Below are 22061 nucleotides of genomic sequence, written 5' to 3' on the forward strand. Positions count from 1 at the left end.
GACTTTAAAGTTTCCGAAGTTTATGCAATGCAGCATTAGAACCGAGCAAGCTCATTGGTGCTTTGCTTCCCGACGCGGCCTCTACATTTTTTTTTCTTCCGGAACTCTGACCTTATAAGGCAGGCGTATACAAAGCTGTCAAATTCAAATCATGGGCATAAAAAATGCAAGAAAAAGTTAAAATGTTAAATGATTTCACACTGTTATTTTGTGGGTGTGGCTGTGTAAAGAAAAAAAACATGTCGGTCGTTAACAGCCAGGCAATAATGTTACGTCTTTCAACTCAGTTAGTTGCCAGTCAACAATTTCTAAGCATTTTTGCTCACTATTTGGCGAGTTTACGCATGAGTCAGGCAGTCACATTAAAAGTTTACTGACTTTGGCAAGCAATAAACTTGGAGCTGCTTAATTGAGCCTTAAACTTATTCATAAGGCACTTTAACAGCTTATAAATATAGACCCTTAATACGACCACCGTGTTGATTTTTTTCTTTTCTTTTCTTGCAGCTCTCGTGCAGGCAGGTGTACCTAATGTTATGCCCTGGATGCTTGGAGAGTGACGTCATGAAAAAAAAAAGGCGTGTGGGGGTTGTTAGTCATTCATTGCTGGTGGTTGGGGTACACCCTAAACGTCACAGGACTTTGGAGTTGCCTCCACGGCTCACCGGAGCGTCGGACACTAATTGGGGACATTTCAAGTCGCCATGAAGAAGTCTTGCATCCGCGTCCTAACGCTCGTCCTCCTCTTAACAAGCGCCCAAGTCTCACAAGGAACCCCCTTCCGGCATGGGGGCGCGCACTCGTCCCCCGAAATGCGCCAAAGAAACAAGTAAGTCTCATTTTGACTCCTTTTTTTTTTAAAGATGCGTAAAAGGCGAGCGTCCATCCATCATGCAGGCGTGACTAATCGAGCGTTTCCCTTCGCAGGAACTGGTGCGCACACGTCGTGCACAAGAACGTCAGTTGCGCCGTGGTGGGGGGATCGGTGAGCTTTGCGCAGCCGGAGTTTCTGCCTTGCACACCGGAGATGATCGAATGTGCACCGCAAGTCATGTAAGTTGTCAAACGTCATGATTTTAAATGATTTACGTGACGTATGGTCACCTTTTTGGATGGAGACAGGTGCTTCCCAACCTTTGTCATATGGCACATATTTTTCACAAAATAGCCTCAAGATCATATCTAAAAATACTCACAAATTGATAGTGTTATATTAATAGCTAAACAGGTGAATTAATTGTACCTTCTGCCACCTATACGAGCATTTAATTGTTCCGTGTTTCGCTTCACGTCGCTCACACAGGCAGGCTTGGACTGGCTATCGGGCATAGAGGGCAGATGCCCGGTGGGCCGGCGTCTTTTGGGGCCGATGCAGTGCAATTAAATTATCATTTTGACTCCATTTTACTCCAAGAGACTGGCTCATAACTTAGACGGACTAGTCCATTAATCAATTTTGAGTATAGATAACTACTGAACCATCAGTGGCAGATCTATATTTTAGGCGGGGTGGTCAGACTCAGGATTCTGGCCAGGCCAGGCTGGCGGGCTAAAATCAAAATGCCAGGGCTGACTTTTTTTTGTGTGTGCCAGTCCAGCCCTGCGAACAGGTAGATGAAAAACATAAATTATTTGTGGTTAATAATTTTTAGGCAATACACCTGATAATCTCTTAGTGACCAAAATGTTAATTGAGAGCTTCCATCAAAACTGGGTGGTGTGACCGTCGTAGCAAATGTTTTTGACACTATTGACATCCACGGCAATCACAACTTGTAATGATTTTTCATTCCGTTCCCATTCATTAGTTCCTGTTTTATCTACGGTGGCCTGAAACGGGTCTGCCATAGCTAAATGTATCCAAAAATGGTCAATCTGGGGGGGGCGTATTTGGTGAATTCCCTTGTCGGAATTCGTCAAGGCAAAATTAGTGACTTCCTGTTAGATTTTTCAGACATGCAAGTACTTGATGTTTGGGCTCTGGATGGCGGAGTGGTTACCGTCGCTTGCTTTCAGGCAGCGTGGGTTCGCTTCCCCACCCGGGAGACCATGTTTGTATGTATGAATGAGTGTACTTTAAAAAAAAAAAAAAAAAAAAAAAAGTACTTGATGTTCCCTAGATACCGCACACACTTCAGGCCCACGTACAAGCTGGACTACAAGACGGTGACGGAGCTGCAGTGGAGGTGCTGCCCGGGCCACCAGGGCCCCAACTGCATGGAGGTGAAAAGCGGCGCCAAGCTACCAGAGCGAAAACCCGAGAGACCGGTGCCGTTTCCTTCTGGACGTATTTCAGCCGAACCTACATCCGACCAGGGTGATCATCCGTGGCGAAGTCCCGGCGGAGCTCCTCGCCTGGAGGACGAGGTGCAGCGGCTCTCCCAGATGGTGCTGGACATGCAGGCCAGGATAACTGACATGTCCTCCAACCTGAGGTTGGACTTCCAGGAGGACGCCAGCAAGATGCTGGCCGTGCTGCTGGACCAGATGGCGCAGCCCGCCAGAAGTGCTGAAACCAGGACTGTGGACTTGTTCTCCGTGGATGAGCTCGTGAACAAGATCGGCCTCTTGGAAACCAGGAGCGACACCTGGGACCATCTGGAGGAACGCGTCAACCGGCACGACGGGCAAATTCAGCATCTCATGGAGGAGGCCCCTGCGCCCCCCTCCGATATCAACCTGAGGGCCTACGTGGACGAGAACATCCGCGCGCTGAGGAAAGAGCTGATGGAGGGGATGGAGATCAAGCTGGCCGACCTGAAGAACTCTTGCGACTACAAGATCATGTCCATGCACAACGAGTGCGAGGACCAGGAGGAGCGCTACCTCAGCCTAAACGAGCGCATGGACTCCAAAGAAAGCCACCTCCGACAACAAATCCAGGAGCTGAAGCATAAGCTGGAGGAGTCGCAAACCGGACTGATTCCTGACTGGCTTCTCCACAAAATGGAGGAACTGGTGAATTCTTCTTTGGCTGAGCAGGATGTGAAGAGAGCGCAGGGAGAAGCCATCAAAGATTTGAAGGAGAAGCTCGTCTCAATGGAGAACAGTCTCTCCAGCTCCAACCGCCAAACTCCGGATGTTCTCCAAAAGGAAACATTTAACACATTGGAGGACAGAATGAACACCTTGGACCTCAGACTCTGTAAGGCAAACCTGACAGTCTTGGAGGAGAGTCACAAGACCGCTTGGGAGAAGCTTCAAGGCATGGAGGGCCGTCTTCAAAACCTGGAGACTCTACAGGGTCAACCCGACGCCATCAAAGATCGCGTGAGGGCCCTGGAGGACCTCGACTGCATCAGGGTGGTTGGCGATGTAAAAAATCTGGAGGCTGAGGGGTGCCAGAAGGTCCAGAAGGATGTCATGGACATGGCAAGGGATCTCCGGATACAGACAGGTAACATTTGAATGCAACTTGTTATCTCAGAGCCTCATTCAACACTTTTAATAGTCTCTTCTTTAATTAATTCATTTTTAATAATTTTGATAGCATGTTTTATTTTATTTTATATTTTTATATTTTCAATATAATTACGTTGTTTATTCCACTCGTTTAATTCATATTTTTAAATAGCATGTGCGGCACTTAAATTGTAAGATTTTTAAACACACTTTTAGAACAATACAAACGCATTTAAACAAAACATATTGAGACATGACATATTGAGCAAGAGCAAAGAATGAGACAAATATATTGCAACAATGTGTGAACCAATCTGTGTAGGTGTAAAAAGCAGGATTTTTTTTTCCTTTTAACAGTCTCTTCTTTAATTAATTAATTTTTAATAATTTTTATGACATGTTTTTTTTTTATATATATTTTCAAGATAATTATATTGTTAATTCCAATAATTTTATTTTTTATTTTTTTTTTAAAAAGCATTTGTGGCACTTTAATTGTAAGATTTTTAAACACACTTTTAAAACGATACAAACACATCTAAACATATTGAGAGAGTGCAAGATGAATATGTTGTACAGACATCGCAACAATGTGTGAACCAACAGCTGTCAATTTCTGTAGGCGTAAAAAGCAGGATTGAACAGAATTTGACGTTCAATAATCATCACCAAAAACTCGGCTACAGGCCTTCTAAAAAACGTCCTGCTTTCATTCTACTTCTTTCCAAATTAGTGTCGTACAAAATAGTGGCACCATCCAGTGGTCAACATTGGAATTCCACCAGAAAATAAACAGGAGGAAGAACAAAATTGTCGAACCAAAAATGCTCCAGCCTCCTTCTGGCGTATTAGTGGCGGTCATGTGATGCTGCCGTCATGTGGTTGCCAGATGCACCCTGGAGTTCAGCGACTTATCAACAACACATCAGACCAACCACCCCCCCCCCCCCCCCCCCCCCCACCCCCCAGCTGGCTGCCTGCAGGGTGGGCACACAAAACGGGACAACAGACATACCAACAAGGAAAGTCCTCATGTTCCATCGGCACACAACTTGCCCCCTCGCGTTCTCCGCCACCAACCCCCCCGAGGGTAGAAAGGCTTATTAACGACAGACGTCGATGGAACATGTGCGACTGTTTTACTGGCCGCCCATTAGGAAGAGTTAAAAAAATAATAAAAATCATCTGTAGTGAAAGTAAAAGTCAAGATGGTGCACACTGCACAAGATGCTGCGCGTCCCATTTGTCAGCGTACTCATGTGACGGGCTTTTATGATTTGCGTTTATTTTGATTTATTGTGTTGATTTTGACCTCAAAAGTCAACAATCTGCATCTGGGGCATTTTCCTGTGGAGAAAATCAGAAAAAAAGTTTAAAATAACACTAAAAAAATATGTTAAAAGGTGTAAAATTAAGTTGTAAATTTACACAAGAAATAGAAATTGTCGTGCTTTTGGAGTGAAATAAGCTGTCAAAAAAAAAAGAAAAGTTTGAAGGTCAAAATAGGTCATAAAACTTACCTGGATGAAGATATAAGAACTACAGGAACAATATTGTGTTGGGGGGACTGTGAATAATAATACTAAACTTTATTAATGTCTGTAATTAATCATGCAACAGAAAATTTTTTGAGGTTATGGGAGAAAAAAAAATGAAAAAAAATTCTCAGGGAACAAAATTGTTGTGACATTACACCCAAAAAATGTTTTTGAAATTGCGAGACAATAGATGCAAATGGAAGCCAGCTTTCGTGCTGTCAAAATGCCGTGGACAAATAAGTTGTCGCATAACAAACAAAAAGGATAAAGTTTTATTGATTGTGGGAATGCTTCAGCATATGTTATTATGATTTTTATTTATTCTACACATTTTTGCCATCTAACAACTCCCGCATAATACTTCCAATTTACATTGTTCAAATTTCAACTAGCTTAAAAAATTCACATCTCCCAGGGTACATATATATCATATGATTCCACATTACTTACAGTATTTGCACAATTTAACATTTAATATAAACTTTTCCCCATTCTATGGGACAGTCATTGAACTTTTCACGCCCATTTCCATACATATAACTTATCATCATTACCAGGTGTCTGATACTGCTCGGTGGCACAGTTGGGAAAGCGCATTGTCCAGTAACCAGGAGGTTACAATTTCATAATTTATCTCTCAATTTACTTCATAAGCATTCTACATGCATTCTAATCTTAGCATTCAGCTATTAGCATTTAGCTTTCAGCACTCCCACGCAATTTCTCCAGAAATTGCACTTAGTCTAGCTTCTTATGTTTTTGTATCCCAACAAAATTGGTAAATCACATTCTTGCGCCAAATATTAAAACTTTGTTGAGGCAGTTGCAATGTCCTTTCATGGATTTCATTTTTCTTTTTTTTTTCTTTTTACCTGAAACATGCATAAACAAAATCTCTGCATAATAATGAAATGTAGTTTGCTCGTCAAGGCAATGCTGCTTGTGCCGCCTTCAAATTCCATTTCAATGCTGGTTTTCCTTTTGATCTTAGTGGTGATGGTGCATGAAAGGCCGTTGAGAAAAAGACGAAGGTGGAAGTCAAATACTCTACGATCCATTTCAGGCCTTTGAGCTGCGGGCGATCTTGCGTCGCGGTCCAGTCTTGTCAGCGCTTTACGGGGGGGTTATCACGCTTGACCGCCTTATCTCCAGCTCGGCCACCAGTTTAGCAACTGAGGCAGCAAATGGAAGGTCGTCCTTATCAAGGGTCGCAACGAGCAAGCGAGCGCGCAGGATTTTGTACTTTTTTTTTTTTTTCCTCCTGATTTTCAAGAAAGTTTCATTTCGCAATTTTGTTATTGTCGCTGGAATTTGTAAAAAAATCCAGTGTTGTAAGACGACATACTTGACAAAGTCTTCATTGATTGCTGCGAAGTCCATATTTTATTTGTAGAAATTATTATTTGATTTTTCTCTGAAATTAATTTCGTTTTTGGGGAGCGAAACGTGGACCAAAAATTCCCCAAAGTTTGTACACTTGTCGAACAAAATGGCTCTGTAGTACCCCCTAGTGGAGCACGATCCTGGCTCATTTGATCTAGGGCTACAAAATTTGGTGCAGCACCTTGAACCATACAAAAAAAAAAAAAAAGTCAATGTCCTAAAATGTACAAGAGGTGAGCTATGAAATTTTGAACGTCCAATTTTGGCCCATTTTTACAGGGGTCATACTTTATCCTCCTCGTCTTACGTTTGTTTGTTTGTTTGTTTGTTTGTTTGTTTGTTTGTTTGTTTATTTATTTTATAAGTCACAAACGAATGAAAATAAAAATCCTACATTATACTACTCAGTTCGTTTTTGTACCAAATCCTACTAAATTCACAATACAGTGAAGAGAGAAAACAAATTGGCAGAATTCTGACTTAATTCTCCGAATCCTCACTTTTAAAGTCAGAATTCTGACTTACTTAAAAGTGAGAATTCTGAGAATAAAGTCATAATTCTGTCTGCGATTGGCTGGCAACCAGTCCAGGGTGTCCCCCGCCTACTGCCCACAGCCAGCTGAGATAGGCTCCAGCACCCCCCGCAACCCTTGTGAGGAATAAGCGGGCAAGAAAATGGATGGATGGATGGAAGTGAGAATTCTGCCTTTCTCAGAATTTTCCCTTTAAAGAAAGTCAGAATTCTGAGAAAAAAAGTGAGAATCCTGCCAGACTTTTTTTTTTCTCTTAAAATGAGAATTCTGAGAGTAAAGTCAGAATTCAGACTTTAAAATGAGAATTGAATTCTGAGAATAAAGTGACAATTCTGAGATTAAAGTGAGAATTCTCTCTTTAAAGGCAGAAGTCTGAGAATAAAGTCAGAAGTCTGACTTTAAAGAAAGTGAGAATTTTGACTTTAATCTCAGAATTCTGACTTTCTTTAAAGTGAAAATTCTGACTGAGATTCAAGTCAGAATTCTCACTTTAAAGTCAGAATTCTGAAAGTCAGAATGTTCACTTTAAAGAAAGTCAGAATTTTTAGATTGTCAGAATTCTCACTTTAAAGTCAGAGAATCCTGCCAAACTTTTTTTTCTCTCTCTTCACTGGCCCTAATCCTCTTCCGTACAATACTAAGTTACTTTGTGAATTATTATTTTTTTCGTGAGCGACGTAATGGCTAAGTCGTAAAGAATGGGAAAATAATGGAGAAAAACAACATTGCATTTTTTTTTTCAATGTGCGACTAAATATCAGGACGATGCAATCAAAACCTTTGTTGTCCTTTGTTGTAATCTGTTCCATTCCAGAGCTACAAACTAAGCAGGAAGTTTGGATTAGTTTAAGGTAGGTTTTTCTTTCCACCCCATTACGGGGGCCCCCCCATAATTTCACGGATAACAACACAGGCGAGCCCTTGGGGGACCCTCTTGGCTCTTTTGTCTCCACAAGAGATGCGCTCGAACGCGTGACGTGGAGCGGAGGGGGGGTGGAAACAAAAAATGCTGAGATAAGCTGCGCGACGATTTCGAGCAGCCGCTTTCCAGCCTCTCGAGATAAACTCGCCGTCAATCTGTCTGCAAGTGGAAATCTTGACAAGTCGTCATGCCGACGCCCCCCCCAGGTGCCTTCGTTTTTGTGTCCAATGTCCATAAATGGGCATTGAAAATGTTGTTCAATTCAACACGCTTTGCCAAGTGTGATGTGTTTGTTTGAGAAAACAAACAAAAGTGAGGTTGGCTTTTTGGCTCTCAGGCGTGCCGTCAAGTCGCAGGAAGCGGCGCTGATTGAACACACATGCTCGGCTTTTTTATTTATTTATTTTTAATGGCGCCCACTCGTGTTGAGCAATGAGTTGGCTTCCACACTCACATCACGCCTCGCCCCTTAAACGGGCCTGTTGCTGTTTGTGCATACTGTATCGTAGTGAGTCAGCACCTCTTGGCGCACTTTTGTAGGGTTTGCTACAAAAAAAGTCACACTCGTGAGATGACTTGACATATTTAGGTTACTTGAAAAATTATTTGGGTTTGATGTTAGTCATTGTTAGCGTTATTTGGTGGAAATGTTTTTTGTACAAACGAATCATTACAAGTGACTCTGAAGCAAGCTGGATGAATCTCGGGCTGAAACGATTAATTGAATTATTTACAAAGCACATTCATGCATGAGCTGCTCCGATTTTTAGCTAGGTGACAGCTAGCCGGCTCCCATGTCACTCACCAGACCTGGCTCCGCCTTGTATTTTATTTTTACATTTTTTCCCCTTTTTTTTCTTTTTTCCTCCTTTTTTCTTCTTTTTCTTCTTTCCTTTTTTCTTGTTTATTCCTTTTTTGTTTTTACTTTTTTGCTCTTTTTTTTTCTTTTCTCTGCTCCACCTTTAAGCCACTTGCACACATTTCAAGTCTCAGATATTCTACTGCGAAGGATGGCGACCCCAAGTGGACAACAGTGATACCTGCACCTCACATGCAATGTAGAATTCCCTCGTTAAGTTTCAAACCAACCACTCAATTGGCAAAAATCTGCAAATTAGTCACCACAAATTTTTTATTTATTATTTACATGTGTGTATAGTATACTAGGGTTGTTACATTTTTTTATTGTAATTAATTGCATGACTTGTGAACTCATAATTAATCGCAAATTTTATATCTGTTCTAAATGTACAATAAAATAATTTTTCTAAGTTTTCTTACTCTTGTTAACATAAACGTGGGGAGAAAATGTTAAACAAACAGAAATACGGCTGCATCTTTTAGTAATTGATCCAGTAATTTCATAATTCCTAAAATTGAGTTGAAATTAAAAAGATGTACTGTAAAAAAACGAGTGTGATATTGATGTGTTGTGGTCGTTTTTTTGCCCCGAGATGGCATAATTGCATTTGTAAAACACTGATGACAGCTCAGTGCATTTTTCTTTTCGTATTAAGAGCTATCTAATCTTTCACATGAGGTCACTTGTGAAATTCTGCACATTTTTAAAATGTTAAAATACAACTTGACCCCAGTCTACACAAATATATGTTTTAGTATGAAATTTATTACTGCAAAATTTTGGCGTTGAGTGACGTGGAAGTCAGCGAATGAGAATGCAAAGTTAGCTAGCTGCTACCTTGCTACGTGAATCTCCAGGCCGCGCAAAAGGGGCTTCGTATGTACTTAACAGGCCCGACGGTGGACACGGGACCCCCGAAAGTCGTGGACACGCCCCCGCAGACACCATTAGCCACGGAGAGGGGCGTGGCGGGACCCCCAGGTAGGATGACGTTGTCGTCCAAGCTTCCCAAAGGGACACACGGCAGCATCGCGCCCGTGCTGGGCTTCGCCGGTGCGCCGGGTGAGTTGCTTTTTGTTTTTGAGACGTGAAGCAGCATGTGACTCATCATCGCTTGGTGTTTACTGCTTCTCTTCTGTTGCTAAGCTGCACCAGTAAAAGTCGCTGAGCCGCTACCGTACACGCTTCCAACAAACTCCGGTAAGTCACATGCATTTTTTTATCTCTTCCAAATCCTCTCAAAATTTGCCGCATTTTGCCGTTTGTGAAGCAGATGCGGCGGCACGGTACAAAGGTCAGAAGATTTCTTTCTCCGCCGGCCTCACTCTGCCGCCCGTTGACGGCGAATCGGGCGTCATCCGATTCGATGCTGTGATTGTCAACGATGGAGGCTATTACGAGCCCAGGACAGGTGAGCAATTAATCGAATTTCAATTACAATTTCAATTATTACACTCCACAATTACCAAATCAGCTTGATCGTAAAAATAAAACATTATTAATACTAAATTTTGAGTTTAAATTGATATATTTGCACCTCTTTTTTATTTCAAAATAGCTAATTTAATAAATCTTGTTCGGTCCAAAAGGAACTTGCATTATTATAGTGTTTCAAATAAATTTATTTGTCTTAATATTTTTAAAGATTTTCTTTTATACCAAAAAACAAATGATTGTCCTAATCAGGATTTCAGTTATTACCAAATTAATCATGATTAATATTTTCTTCATAATCCATCAGCCCTAATACAGAGTAACGTAATTTAATCAAATATTAAGCATGAAACATTTTATACATCCTGATGTAACGCTGCATTCCAGTTTAGCGTCCTTCTGGTGTGCCCGCATTGGCCACCAGGGGGCAGTACAGGATAACGCAGTCATGCAGACTATTGAAGAAGAATAGACTTCTTTTTCTATCGCTACAAATTTTTATAGCCGATAAAGCATATAATACGTGAGTATTGTCATATTTCTTGTCTACATGTGTTGTTGAACTATTTTGTGGTCCATATTTGTTACTTAAAGGGTTGTAATAAAGCAACTATGCTGTTAACGTGTCAATGAAATTCACGTTAGCATTAAGCTAGCGGGCTGTTTAAATTTTGTAATTTACTAAGTGAATGTACTTTTTAAAAATGTTTGATCCACAAACAACAGGCGTCTTCACGGCACCCATGGACGGCCGCTACCTGTTGTCCGCCGCACTCGCCGCCCAGCCCGGCGCCAAGATGGAGGCGGTCCTGTCGGTGGACCAGCGCGTCATCCACAGGTTGGACTCCACGAGGGGGGCGACCCACGAGCCGTGCCCCGGCGGCTGCGCTTCCGCCTCGCTCGCCCTGGTGGTGCCCATGAGGCGAGGCGAGCGGGCGGCACTCACACTGACGGCGGGGAAGCTCGCCATTGCCGGCGGCGCCGATTCCGCCCATATTCTGTCGTCCTTCAGCGGCGTCCTGCTCTACCCGTCTAGTCGGTAGCCATACCCAACTCTCATGTCAAAGAAGAGAAGGCAAAAAAGGTAAAAGAATGACATACAATATTCTTTATGAAGGGGACCAAAATAAGTGACACATGTTGCACTATTTGGCACCCTTCAAAATTAGTGGTAGTCCACTTTTTGGCAGCCTTGAAACAAACCAAAACCATCAACCCTGTAGAAGGGGACCAAAATGAGTGATCCATAACAGTGATACACTTTTTGGTTTTTGGCACCCTTCACTCTCACTCTGGGAGGGTGTCAAAATTAGTGATGTTGTACCTTTCTTTTATTGTTGTCTTTTTGAATTAGGGTTTATAAAAATAAAAAATGTTGCCCAAGTTTCTATAATGGAAGTGACTATATGCAGTATTCATTATTTGTAAAAGCCTATTCGTTTCTGCAGTGACAGCAGCGTTCTCTACTGGTCACAGAAGGCATTAGAAGACACTATAACACATTCCACTTAAAAATAATAAACATATAACTTTGCCAAACATTTTTGTGCTTTAATTAACGTCACATCCAGTGAACTGACTGGTTGAGAGATTTATCCATCCTCCTATGTAAACATCACTTAGCACATACTCTGTCATTCAAAACATTTAGAAGCTAATCACACATACAACGAACATACATTTACATTAAAAATGCACAAGCAAGCATGTGATCTCATCACACAAAAAAATATTTCTTTCACAGAAAGAAGTGTTCACATACAATATGTCCGCGTATTTGTCAACCTGATCGAATGTGCATTAAAATGCCATTAATGCTAACGCTAACGGATGGTCTTCGTCAGAGCAGTTCCTCCAAGCAGGCGTGCGCGACGGGCTGCCTCCAGTACGAGAAGGCGCTGAATTCGGGGCAGCAGAAGTCGGCGGTGTTTTGGCGGCTACGTAACGGAAACATGTGCTCCACCAGCTCGCTCAGACGCGTGTACCTGTGCATAAACGTGACCTTTCAAGTTTGACACAAAACTGCAGCAAATAACTAATTTTGTACATTTTTTTCAATTATTAGACCTAGTTCACGTTTGTAGTATAAGACTCAGTGTAAGTGCCAACTTGTGGTGATTCGCATTTATTTTCCCCAGTTGGACTTGCAATCTATGCATGGGAAAACTAGGTCAAGAAAGTAAAAACCCTGCCAGAGTTTGGCATTAGCCACAGGTGTTTCTTGTAATGACCTTGTTTACCTGACGGTTGAGTACAAGCACCTGTAACTGAAGCCAAACTCTGGCAAGGTTTTTTACTTTCTGAACCTGGATTTCCCATCTCTGATTTGAATGTTGGTCATAAAGTTGTTAACATTTCTCTCGCAAGATGAATTCTCGCGGCATTTGTGAGTTCACAAACTCTGGAGAATACGTCTTGTAACCGAGACTGTTGATTTCCACCGATCAGTGGTTTAGACCAATCACAGAGTGACATTGTGTTTGGGGTGGGATTTGCAACTGTGACGAAACCAGGAAGCCAGCGCCGACAACGCTAACAAACCTCACATGGACGAATGGACGCTACAATTAATTTTGTTCTCGCAGAATGACTCACCGTTTCCTTGTTGAATGTTGAACAGTGAGAGGCGCTTCGTGCATTGCTAGCCGGTAAGATGTCCATGCTTTCCCCCCCTTCAACAAGAACGAGCACGAAATTTTCACCCGTGGCCATTATTGGTTAAAACAAATGTGTACAATGCGGCATCGTCCAATCAGCTCGAATTATTGTTCAGAATGTCCCGCCTTTCCCGAGCAAATTACTGTGGAGAGGTACCAGATGGATATTGCGGAGAACTCACTTGAGTGAAGCGCAATATCCATCTGGCTATTGCCAGGTTATAATGTTGGTACTTGGAGTGATAATATTTTTTTTGAGTTGGTATTTGGTGTGAACATTTTTGAGAAGCACTATTTTCACGAGCCGTCTTGGTGCAGGGCCACTCACGACGTTTTGTTGCCTTTGGTCTGCTCCAGGATCAGTTCGCCCTTGGGGTTCACCGTGAAGATGCGGCAGTTTGACACGCCCGCCTGCCGGTAGGCCAGCACATCCTGAAGGGTCACAAAAGTCGAAATAACTTGGCGGGGATTTGGCAACGAAAAGCACAGCGAGTACTCACGCTCTCTCTGTTGCCGAACGCGGCGTAGAAGGGATGCGCGCCGGCAGAGAAAAGCTTCCTGATGTCCGACAGACATTCCACCTTGAACTTCTCGGGTTTCTTCTCGATCATCTCCCTGACAAGACCAGCAAATCGTCAGACGTCAAGTCACAGCAAGTCGGGTGACGTTAAAAGGAGATTTTGTTGACCTGTGGAAGGCTGAGAAGAGGCTGCTGGGCGCGAGCATAAGCGGTCCCCTGGGGAGCAGCGTACCACCGTCGTTGACCCTCTGCAGGTAGCCTCGCGTCATGTCCGCCATGCCGATGGCTCGCGCCGAACAGTACAAGAACTTGTAACCATTCCTGACACAAAACAAGAGCACAATGAGTGTTCATGAGCACTTTTTTTTTTTTGGCACAGAGGAAGGGCAGCAAGCATACTGGTGCACGGAGTGGTAGAGCTTGGCGATTCCTTCGTGCGTCCAGTCTTTGCCAAGCTGAGGCAAGATATGACCAAACACGTCCGACCTGCGATGATGAAACCATTCAGAAAAGAAGACCTAAAAATGACAACCACCACAAAGAATAGGAGGACGATTGCAGTACTTGGTGATGGTGCCGTCGATGTCGGAGATGACCACCTGGTCACTCCAGTCCCACAGGTAGATGGTACCCTGGCAGCGGCACGTTCCCTGGTACTGGGTGGTGATGCTGAACGTCACGTCGTTGGGACCCTCCCTCAGCTTCAGAGCCCCCTGCGGGGGGACATAGGGAATGTCGGTGCTTTTCTTTTCGAGCTTGGCGCGATCAGTTCTTACGATCTGCTCCGACGACAGGCGCAGGGACTTCCTGTAGGCAGGGCCGGGATGTTCGGTACAGGCGCTCGACGCCCGGCCGCCAATCGCGTCGTTGAGCTCTTTGGTTTCATCGTCACTCGACCACTCAGAGGTTTTCTGTCTGAAGAAAGGGGACGTATCACTTGGAGCTTTTGGGTCGGGGCCCAAAAGTCGGTTTTATTGTGCTTTAAGGTGACTCACTGTGCTATAGGGTCTGAGTTGAGAGCTGAACTCTCATTGGTTAGACTCTCCTGTCGCTCCAGCTTGCTCTCTGTGGATGACTGAAGGCGACATGCAAAGCGGGTATGTCCCACTAGTTCATTTGTATGATTTGTATTTGCAATGCAAAAAACAGTTGGGAAATTCTGAAGATGTGCAACTACCTGCTTGACACTGCTCTTTCTCCAAAACCACCATCGCCCAGACTTCTTGGGCATCCTGTCCTTCACCCACGCTTCTTCTGTGGCCTGCATGTGTTGATATCATTCAGATAATGGACAGTACGCAGCAGGTCGTGACTCTCGTAAGACTTCTGAAAATCTTGTTAGACTCTGGCAAATCTTAAGAAACTTGCACAATGTCGTGAGACTTCAGAAAATCTTGTTAAACTTTGGCAAATCTTGTGATACCAGCAAATCTCATGAGACTAAACGCCAAATCCTGTTAGACTTTACCAATACTTGTGGAAAATCTTAAGAGACTTCAACAAATCTTATTACATTCTCCGAACATTTGGTAAGACTAGCTGGAAAACCTCAAGAGACTTTGACGACTCCTGTGAGACTTATTGGCAGATCTTAGACTAACTGGCAAATCGCACAAGTTTAGCAAATCTTGTGAGACTTGGTCAACCTTGTGGGACTTCACTGAATCTCATGAGAAATCTCATGGAAATCTGGTGAGACTTCTTGGCAAATCTCAAGATATTCCTCAACACATGTCAGATTCCTCAACAAATCTCATGAGACTTCTCTGCAAATCTCTTGAGACTTTGACAGATCTTGTGGTTCAGAAAATATCCTGTGTCTTCTTACTCAAATCCTGATAGACATAATGTACAAGATTGGAGCCTAGAGGAAATCAGCTGTACCTTTGGGAGGTTCTTCTGGAAAGCCTGCATACTAAGGATGAGTGGGGCCGCCAGAGTCCAGTTGTAATATCTGGAGGAGATACCAAATTATAACAATTACAGACAATGTTACATCCAGAAATGTAGGGTCACCTGTGTCCAATCCGAACCACCAAATTGGGATTATCGATCACTGCAGGGTTTTCCACAAACTCATGATAGCTGATGATGGACTCCAAGAATTTTTCTGCAGGAAATAGAAACATAAAAATTCAATTTGTGGTATTCCATTGTCATCCCAAAGAGTGGTGCCAGTGTTGCTGTTTACCGCTGTCAATTTCACAGTCGTCGCCCCCTCCGCCGCCGCAAAGCGACAGCGTGACATCAGGCAGGTCGACAGCCGAGTCGGAGAGACATTCAGCCCCGCTGTCCCCGAGACTCCCGCCGCTGCTGCTGCTGCCCACCGATTGTGGCGACTGCGAACCTGAGTTTGTACCACCCGCCGCAGTCGTCTCTGGCCAGGGCCTCACAAGTTGGCCAAACTCGCTGGAGACACAGGTGGACATTTTTTGCCTCAGACACACAGATGTCATCTTACTCATTAAAAGGAGGAATTATTTGTTGTTGAAAGCATAAATGGTTGTTAACAGGGGTAAGAGAGAAGCCAGCATCCTGTTCCCTATTCACAGCCAGCCAGACAGCTAAGCAGTTTTACGTAATTTCACTTTTATTCTTTTTTTTTTTTTTTTATACCTTTTTACTCATGTTAGCATGTAACATGAGTTTACCTTTACCTTTTGGGGAAATAGAGAGCGGCAACATCGGGTTCAAGTGCATTCAGGTCGTCCAGGTAGATGTCTTCTGGCCCCTGATGTTGACTCCTCTTTCTCACACCTCGATAAAGGGAGACGGTAATATGGTGAGAAAAGGATGACTTAGGTTTCTTTCGCTTCCTGTTCCTATTCTTATGTGCGCCACATCCTTCCTGTGTTTGCTCTGTCTTTCTAACACCAGTTTGTTTTGAGAGATGCAAAATAGATCCAAAATGTCGCATTGTCTCTTGTGACACTTTTCAAATAATCTTGCGAGACTCTGGCAAAAATCTCTTTTTGAGAATGTTGTGAGATTTTGGAAAGGGTCTGGCAAATTTTGTGAGGCATCTCGTTGAATCTCACAAGATTTTTTTAGCATCTCGTGAGACTTCTTTGCAAATCTCATAAGATTTGTCCGCCAACTTTGTGAAATTTGTTTGTGAATCTCTTGAGACTTTGCAATAAATCTCACAAGACTTCTCGACAAACACTGTGAAACTTCTCAGCGAATCTCATGAGACTTCTCTGCGAATCTCTTAGACTTGGCAAATTTTGTGAGAGGCCTTGGCTAGTTCTTATGAGACATTTCAGAAAATCTTGTGAGACTTTTGCAAATTTCAGGAGAGTTTCAGAAATTGACTGACTAACTGAAATCTCACGAAACTGGCAAATTTTTGTGAGACTTTTAGACTTTGGCATATCATACTGGACTTTTTAGCTGGTCTTGTGAGACTACTAGAACAAGGTGAATTTTGTGAGATTTGGGAAATCTTATGAGACTTCCACAATGTAGGCATACCTCGTCTCTTTACAGCAATCTCTGCAGACTTGGTATCTGACTCTCTGCGGCTAGGCGGAGAAGATGTCCACCTCGTCTTACGAGTAGCTTTCCCACTGAGGTCTGAGGTTCTTGGGTCAGAATTCCGGGGTTGGGGTTTGACAATGCTGCAGAGAAGATCTTCGTCTTGCTCCTGCAGACCAGAGATGACCCGGAAATGTGTACTCTCTGAGGGGGTGATGGTCAGCACCTTCTTCCCGGACCTTTCCCTTTTAGTCACCTACTTTAAAAAGAATCTTGTGAGACTGTGACAAATCTTTTGAAAATATTTAAAGAGAATTTCTCTTGTTTTGGTTAGCAACACGCATTAGTCTTACCCTGGTGAATTCCGGAAACTCGCCCCAGCTCCACTGCATGTGGGCGTCAGCTCTGAGCATGCTCTCGGTCGTCTTCACCATCAGCTCTGAGTCGCTGTTGGGCGACGCCAGCTCAGGCTCAGACGTCACACTGTAGTACACAAGGAGAACACAGAGTGACCCAAACCGTACTCTTTGTGGCGTGTTCGTGGACAAAACTATTGACTCACTCGATGTAGGGAGACCAGTCACCGTCAGAGAAAGGGTAACTGTCCCACTCGAGACTGGTGGCTGGGGAATATCGGAGGTGCTCCACATTGTCCTTCGTCGTTGAAGATACCCTGAAAAAAAAAACAATCAGTATTCTGTAAGGTAAACCCTTGGCTGGGGACCAGCCAATCGCAGGGACAAACAAGCATTCACGCCTTCCTGCGTGGAACCAAGACTCGAGCCAAGAACCTCAGAATTGTGAGGCAGGAGTGTTAGTAACTAGTCCATCATGCTACCATAAACAAGTAACAAGGTCAAAAAAGGTCTTAGGATATCCCGTGTGACTCACCACGAGCTATGCAAGGTTATCTCTTCATCAGAGCTGAGCTCAGGCAGCTCCAGCTCGCCCCCTACTGGCTGGCTCAGCTCCTCCTTGCGGGGCTCAGACTTGTGCTTCCGCCTTCGCCTTTTCCTCTTCTTTCCCGCCACGTTGGGAACCTCTTCCGGGCCATTGGGGAGATGAGCTTGCTTCCCTTCAGGTTCTTGGTTCTTGATCAGGACATCGTCTGTGGGGATGGGCGAGGTCGCCAGGTGAGCCGGAACCATCTCCTACAAGCATTAAAATTTGAAATGTGGGATAAAAAGTCATGGTCTTTTGTTTTTTGTCTTTAAAGTGTCACTTACATCATATTGTTCGGTCTCCTGGACAAAAAAAGCCTCACCGTTGTCTCCCAGCTTCATGTGCAACTCCACTGCTTCTCCATTTATTTCTATGTCGATCTGCAAGATCATTAAAAAATATTTTTGAATTAATGTGGATCACATTTATGTTTTACATGGTTTTTACAAACTGAGCCAAAAATGGTACTGTGGCTATCACAAAATCTCTCTCACTCTTATGAGACTTTGACAAATCTTCACAGATTTCTGCAAAATCTCTTTCGACCAACATTTTTAGCGCTGGCTAAATCTTATCAGACTCTTCTGAGACAAATTTTGAGACTTCAGAGAATCTTGTGGGACTTTGGTGAATCTTGAGAGACTTCTGAAAATCTCATGAGACTCCGGTGACTGTTTAAAATTTCATTACACCTCATAAAATCTCATGAAACTGAGGCTAATCTCGTAAAACTCTGGCAAATTTTATAGCCTTCAGCAGGTGCCTGGTAATCTTGGTAAGACTTCGGCAAGTCACAAGTGACACCTACAAACTTCAGAGCAAAATTTCATTCGACTTCATCAAAAACTGCTGCAGTAAATGTTCTGAGAATCATCGGGAAATTTTGTGAGACGGTTACATTGCTACATGATTACAACGCCCTGTTGTACTGCTTTTGCCGACTGTAGTTTTCTGTTGGTCTCTCACCTTCGCGGCACTCACCACTTTCTCTCTGGAGCGCAGAACTCCCAGTTTTCCAAAGCGTACGTGGAATGGGGAACACTGGAAGGATCCGTCGGGCTGCCGCACCACCACCACGTCGATGCAGCCCGACAGCGTGGCCTGATTGATTCCCTTGTACAGCTCCTTGACTGTCACCAGAACCTGTCCGGCCAGCTGGCCCACGTAGTTCATGCTGATGGTCGTCTGCCTCACAGGCAGACACACATCATATTTATGACCTCTGCCAAGTAATTCCTTCGGCGTGCAACATCCGCTCCTCAGTTTTGACAACAGGTACATTATCTTCCAAATTATGTTGTCGTTAACTTCACGTGGAAAGACAATGTCAACCTTGAGAAACTTCTGCAAAATCTCATGAGATTTTCGTGAATCTCATGGGACTTCAGCAGATCGCGAGACTTCGGAGCATCATCTGAGACAAGTGAATCTTGTGAGACTCAAAAATCCCGTGAGAGGCCAGCAAATTTTGCAAGACTTCAACAAAACTTGTGAGTCCCTAGCAAATCTCGTGAGACTTTTGACGAACCTCAAGAAACTTTCCTGCAAATATTCCAAAAACTCTGGAAACTCAGATTTTATTTATTCTGTTTTAACAAATGGTATAATACGCTGACAAATCTCATGAGACTTAATAAATCTAATTAGACTTTAGTAAATCTCATACAAGTGAATCTCATGAGACTCGATCAAATCTTGTGATACTTGTAAATCTCATGAGACATTTGGTAAATGGTGTGAAATTTCTCCAGCAAGATTGAGTAGTAGAATAATAGCTAGTCTGATTAATGCATGTTATTAAGCTTCATATTCATATCCACTTTGGCTAGATTTTGGGGAAATTTATAACCGATAGTTAGAGTTGGCCGAAGTTCCAAATATAAGAAGCAGGCTTTAAGGTCTAATGTAGCAGGTGCCCTCCGAAGGTTCTATAAACAACAACAAAAATCCCTGGTCAACAACACGAACGTGACCATGACACCCGGTGGGGCGAGCGAGACGTTAAGTAGTGATAATCCAATTTAGCAGATTACTCGGCAAATCTAGCTTTCCCTAGCCCACGTGTGTGCTGTGCATCCACGTGAGATTCTCAGATTATTTGTCCAAAATTAAAATCATATATATCATGCACCATACTAAAACAACAACAACAAAGGGGAACATAAGACAGATATAAATAATTATCTGTAAAGGCAGATTTTTTACATTAACGAAAGTGGGTGTACAACATTAGTACTAACTAATCATTAAAAAATAATTACCTTATTAAATAAACGTTTGACGTGTTAAAAAAAAAAAAAAAAAAACTTGCAGTGGTGAGGACGTTCAACAGCAGGAGGCGTTCAGTGACACAATTCGGAGCTCGGATTTGCCAAAATTATTTCATTTTTTTCCTTCTTTTCTGTTTTTTAAATTTATATTTTTTAGAAATACAAACACAAGACGCCATTAATGCCCACGCTAACATACTGAAAACATTTATGTCGCCCTTCGGAACATTTTATAGCCAAGCATAAAAGCGACAAACTTGACTCCACACAAAACCACATAAAACAGCAAAAATGACGTCAGTCATTTCGAGTCGATTTTTTAAAGCTCTGTCAATGAAAACGATCGAACAAGTGGAAGACGTTTTTTTCTTTTTATGTGAGAGGTTAGCTGATGTTCTCACCTGTCTTGCGGGACCACCTGCCGCCGCCTTCTCGTCCGTCTATTCGAGCTCATTTCCAATTCTTCAAAAATCCCCAACGGCAGCGAACTCAGCACGTGACTCGACTATAGTGGTGACGTCACCGCAGCTGAAGCTTAATTAAACAATTCGATGTGTTACGAGGAAAAGTAAACAAAAACTGTCTCTATTATATTTAGATTAACTGGTAAGCTCCCATTTACCACTTGATTGGATGTATTTATTTAAATGTGTTTATTTATTTATTGCTTTATCACCGTATTAAATAAACTTATATTAATCAACGTACAGTATTTTATGTCCATTGATTTATTTTTTCTAATATGGCACTCGTGTAATACTTTTGTTTGACATGTGCAAATTCCTTGTTTGAACAAAGTAGTTATTTACAAAGATATTCAATAATTAACTAAAGAAGACTTAAAAAGATAGCTAGTACAATGTGCCCCAAAAAATATGCAAAATATTCTACAACAATTATATACTATACAGTCATATATTTTGTAAATATAAATTAAAAAAAAACTACTAACAACTAATTTCCTCTCGCTTGCTTTTGTCCCAGCCTGTGACTGCAATGACCCTGAACATTTCATTTTCAATTTTTAAAAATTATTTTTATTGTGGTAGTGACACATGCATGGTGTACACAAACAATCCCTACGAGCCATATACAAAAGTGAAAAAAAACCTGTGAAATTGTATATTTGAATACATAATAGCATATATCTCCAGATGTTTTTTTCCTCAATCGATTTGGCCAGCAACATCTTCAACTGTTACGTCATCTTTTAGCTTCATCGTCAAGTCGTCCATCTTCTCCGTTCCCGCTGCGGATTCTGCAAAACGGGAGGAAGCCATTTTGACTGAAAATGTTCGGATTCATCGCCAACTTCCTCCTACCATTCTTCATCCCGACGACGGACGTTTTCATCCTGTCCTTTGGAGTGTTGGCCCCAAACATCACGTTACCCTCTTCGTCGGTCCAGTATGAGGTCACACCAAGGTCGGGCGTTCCCTCGATCACTTCCAGCTAACAAAAAAAACACATCAGGTACAGTACATAAAAACCTCAAATAACTAAGTTAATCTCAAAAAGCCAAATATGAGTTCCTCTACTTACCCTGCCAAACTCGTACTGATTGCAAAAGAGATTTTACATGATATAATATGTTCAGTTATGTTTCTAAATGACCCTGTGAGGTGCTGCAAAAACTGTCATCCATATTTTGCAGTCAGTGGACATCAACTGAGACTAATCCGCCCGTGTTCGCCGACTGGACACAGAGACGGTGACCTACAAGTTTATTCGGACTCAAGCATCAGGTGGGTAAATCTCAGTGGAAAGTTTGAAAAAAAAAACCCAAACAGTTTTACACGTCATCAACGCCAATTTGGGTGGACAACATGTCTATCATTTCAAATTGTCAATTTTGGTTGGGAACTGAAATTTCAGGTCAATTCCATGAGAAGGGGTCTGGAAAATCTGGTTGCACCGATCCACACGAAAATCGGTTGACATCTCCCCGGAAACAGGGCCAGACTAGCCGTCTGGCATAGAGGGCAGATGCCCGGTGGGCTTGTGTCTTTTGGGGCCCGATGTGGTGCTATTCAATTATTTATTTCCCTCCATTTTACCCCAATTAGACTGGCCCACAATTGAGAGGCCATTAACCCATTTACAATATAGAAAGTAAACTGA

At 42.7% G+C, this 22061-nt stretch overlaps 2 protein-coding genes across 14 annotated transcripts in view; one reads left to right on the forward strand and one right to left on the reverse strand.

Annotated features, from left to right (window-relative positions):
* emilin2b (elastin microfibril interfacer 2b) overlaps window positions 1-22061 on the forward strand; it is a 66075-nt gene that overhangs the window by 31020 nt on the left and 12994 nt on the right. For 4 of the 7 annotated variants that reach the window (XM_077509222.1, XM_077509221.1, XM_077509223.1 and 1 more), the window contains 7 exons: window positions 508-829; window positions 928-1053; window positions 2121-3397; window positions 9532-9702; window positions 9787-9840; window positions 9914-10051; window positions 10801-11477. In XM_077509222.1, the coding sequence (XP_077365348.1) occupies window positions 705-829; window positions 928-1053; window positions 2121-3397; window positions 9532-9702; window positions 9787-9840; window positions 9914-10051; window positions 10801-11117 (2208 nt within the window). In that variant the 5' untranslated portion in view covers window positions 508-704 and the 3' untranslated portion in view covers window positions 11118-11477. Of the gene's footprint in view, window positions 1-507; window positions 830-927; window positions 1054-2120; window positions 3398-9531; window positions 9703-9786; window positions 9841-9913; window positions 10052-10800; window positions 11478-21154; window positions 21414-21594; window positions 21686-22061 lie in introns of those variants that run through there. The other 3 variants (XR_013280940.1, XR_013280941.1, XR_013280942.1) reach the window with 1 other exon arrangement.
* On the reverse strand, window positions 11601-20441 carry LOC144009471 (phosphatidate phosphatase LPIN2-like). Of its 7 annotated transcripts, none has more exons than XM_077509216.1 (20): window positions 20342-20441; window positions 18637-18855; window positions 17955-18050; window positions 17620-17879; window positions 17291-17401; window positions 17082-17211; window positions 16726-16984; window positions 15909-16008; window positions 15443-15660; window positions 15268-15361; window positions 15136-15205; window positions 14429-14512; window positions 14247-14326; window positions 14028-14166; window positions 13816-13964; window positions 13651-13737; window positions 13420-13572; window positions 13232-13346; window positions 13060-13163; window positions 11601-12059 (listed from the first exon to the last, which is right to left on the reverse strand). In XM_077509216.1, the coding sequence occupies exons 2-20, from the start codon at window positions 18841-18843 to the stop codon at window positions 11915-11917; spliced, it is 2601 nt and encodes an 866-aa protein (XP_077365342.1). In that variant the 5' UTR covers window positions 18844-18855; window positions 20342-20441; the 3' UTR covers window positions 11601-11914. The 7 variants fall into 7 exon arrangements, with proteins under 7 accessions (XP_077365342.1, XP_077365341.1, XP_077365340.1 ...); XM_077509217.1 differs by lacking the exon at window positions 20342-20441 and adding an exon at window positions 12670-12746 and having other exon boundaries at window positions 11922-12059; window positions 18637-20325; XM_077509215.1 differs by lacking the exon at window positions 20342-20441 and having other exon boundaries at window positions 18652-20325.

Source organism: Festucalex cinctus, chromosome 20 (assembly GCF_051991245.1).
Source record: "Festucalex cinctus isolate MCC-2025b chromosome 20, RoL_Fcin_1.0, whole genome shotgun sequence".
Taxonomy (NCBI): Eukaryota; Metazoa; Chordata; class Actinopteri; order Syngnathiformes; family Syngnathidae; genus Festucalex; species Festucalex cinctus.

Bases quoted from the DNA above. Each gene is read 5' to 3' on its own strand.
- LOC144009471 (XM_077509214.1), bottom strand. From the start codon at position 18,951: ATGTACCTGTTGTCAAAACTGAGGAGCGGATGTTGCACGCCGAAGGAA. The intron at 16,985-17,081 runs GTAAGACTAATG...TTTTTAAAGTAG, and splicing joins AGTTTCCGGAATTCACCAGG to GTGACTAAAAGGGAAAGGTC. The intron at 13,164-13,231 runs GTGAGTACTCGC...GTGACCCTTCAG, and splicing joins CGTTCGGCAACAGAGAGAGC to GATGTGCTGGCCTACCGGCA.